Genomic DNA, 1,236 nt, shown 5'->3' with positions numbered 1-1,236 from the left:
TGCTGGCTCTCTGAGCCCGGGCGGGAGGGCATGGGGGAGGGGGTTCCCCACTGGGAGCGGCGGGTGCTGCTGGAGCCACTGTCGTCCTCCTCCCAGCTGGAGCGCGACGGGGTGGCTGCGTCTGGCAGAGGACACGGGTTTGTCACCTGGTGCTCCAACAGTGACCCCAGCACCCGGAGCCACCTTCCAGCCAGGAGCACAGAGAGAAGGTTCCCATTTGGCCTCTCTCCAAGAGAAGGCGCTGACCCAGTGAACCCAAGGGGAACTGCATCTCCATCACACACCCAGGACAGACCCCACTGTGCAGAGACCAGCCAGATTTGCAGACACAGCTGGCAGAGCCAGGCTGAGCCAGGGTCTTTGCACCTGCCCTAACCACAAACATCAAAAGACACAGGCGTTTCTACCCACACTTGTCCTGACGAAAACAGCAGGAAGCAAAACCTAAAGAAACCATGGAAGGCCCTTCCTGCCAGGCCCCACAGAAACCCCCCAGCAGGTCCCGCTCCCACCTCTGGGCCGATGCCTGGGGCTCTCGGGCTCGCCCCGCCTGCTGCTGCGCTCCGAGGAGCCGTCCCTCTCAGACCTGCTGCTGTGGTGGCTCCTGTCCCGCTCCTCTACAGAGAGACAGCCAGGTCAGGGCACAGACGGGCTCCCCACCTCTGCTGTGAGACACGAGCTCAGGGCTACAGACAGGTGGGGAGACCAGCCCAGAGCCCAGGCAGGGGAGTCCCCCGGGCAGTTACCGCGGTCCCGTTTGCGGTCCTGGTCCCGGTCCCGGCTGCGTTCCCTTCTCCGCTCCTTCTCCTCCTTGGAGGAGGCAAACACACCATGTTCCCGACGCTCCCTCTCCCGCTGCCGGCTGCGTTCCCAGAACTCCTCGCTGACACCCCCTGTGTAGGAAGGTGTTTCCACATGGACAGAGCGGTAGTGCCTGGAGAAGCAGGGCACAGAGCAGAAACGCTCAGCAGCGCTGAGGAGCATCTGGGCTTCGACAGCCCTGCCAGTGCCAACCTCTGCTACGGCAGCAGCTCGTGGCCACAGGCGCCTCTCCCCCCTGTGCTGACGCCCTCGGCCACCCCTGAGCTGCCCCGGCCATCGGGACCCAGGGCTCACCACGAGGTGCCTGGTGTTTGCCAGCCTGACGTGCCCAGCAGCTTTCCTGCCCTCAGCGCCTCAGGGAGGGCATGAAGCAGCTTCTGCCAGATCGACGGGCGCGCCCACCGCCCTCCCCAC

General features: G+C 65.1%; 1 protein-coding gene across 1 annotated transcript in view; it reads right to left on the bottom strand.

Annotated features, from left to right (window-relative positions):
* Positions 1 to 1,236, bottom strand: part of LOC104385228 (pre-mRNA-splicing factor ATP-dependent RNA helicase PRP16-like) — an 18,287-nt gene that overhangs the window by 8,544 nt on the left and 8,507 nt on the right. The window contains 3 exon segments of the mRNA XM_009993657.1: positions 52 to 121; positions 513 to 617; positions 747 to 934. Of these exon segments, the coding sequence (XP_009991959.1) occupies positions 52 to 121; positions 513 to 617; positions 747 to 934 (363 nt within the window).

This window comes from Chaetura pelagica, unplaced genomic scaffold, assembly GCF_000747805.2.
Source record: "Chaetura pelagica isolate M959 unplaced genomic scaffold, ChaPel_1.0 scaffold703, whole genome shotgun sequence".
Lineage (NCBI taxonomy): Eukaryota > Metazoa > Chordata > Aves > Apodiformes > Apodidae > Chaetura > Chaetura pelagica.
The sequence above is the reverse complement of the archived record's forward strand: the minus strand, read 5'-3'. Positions and strand labels throughout refer to the sequence as shown.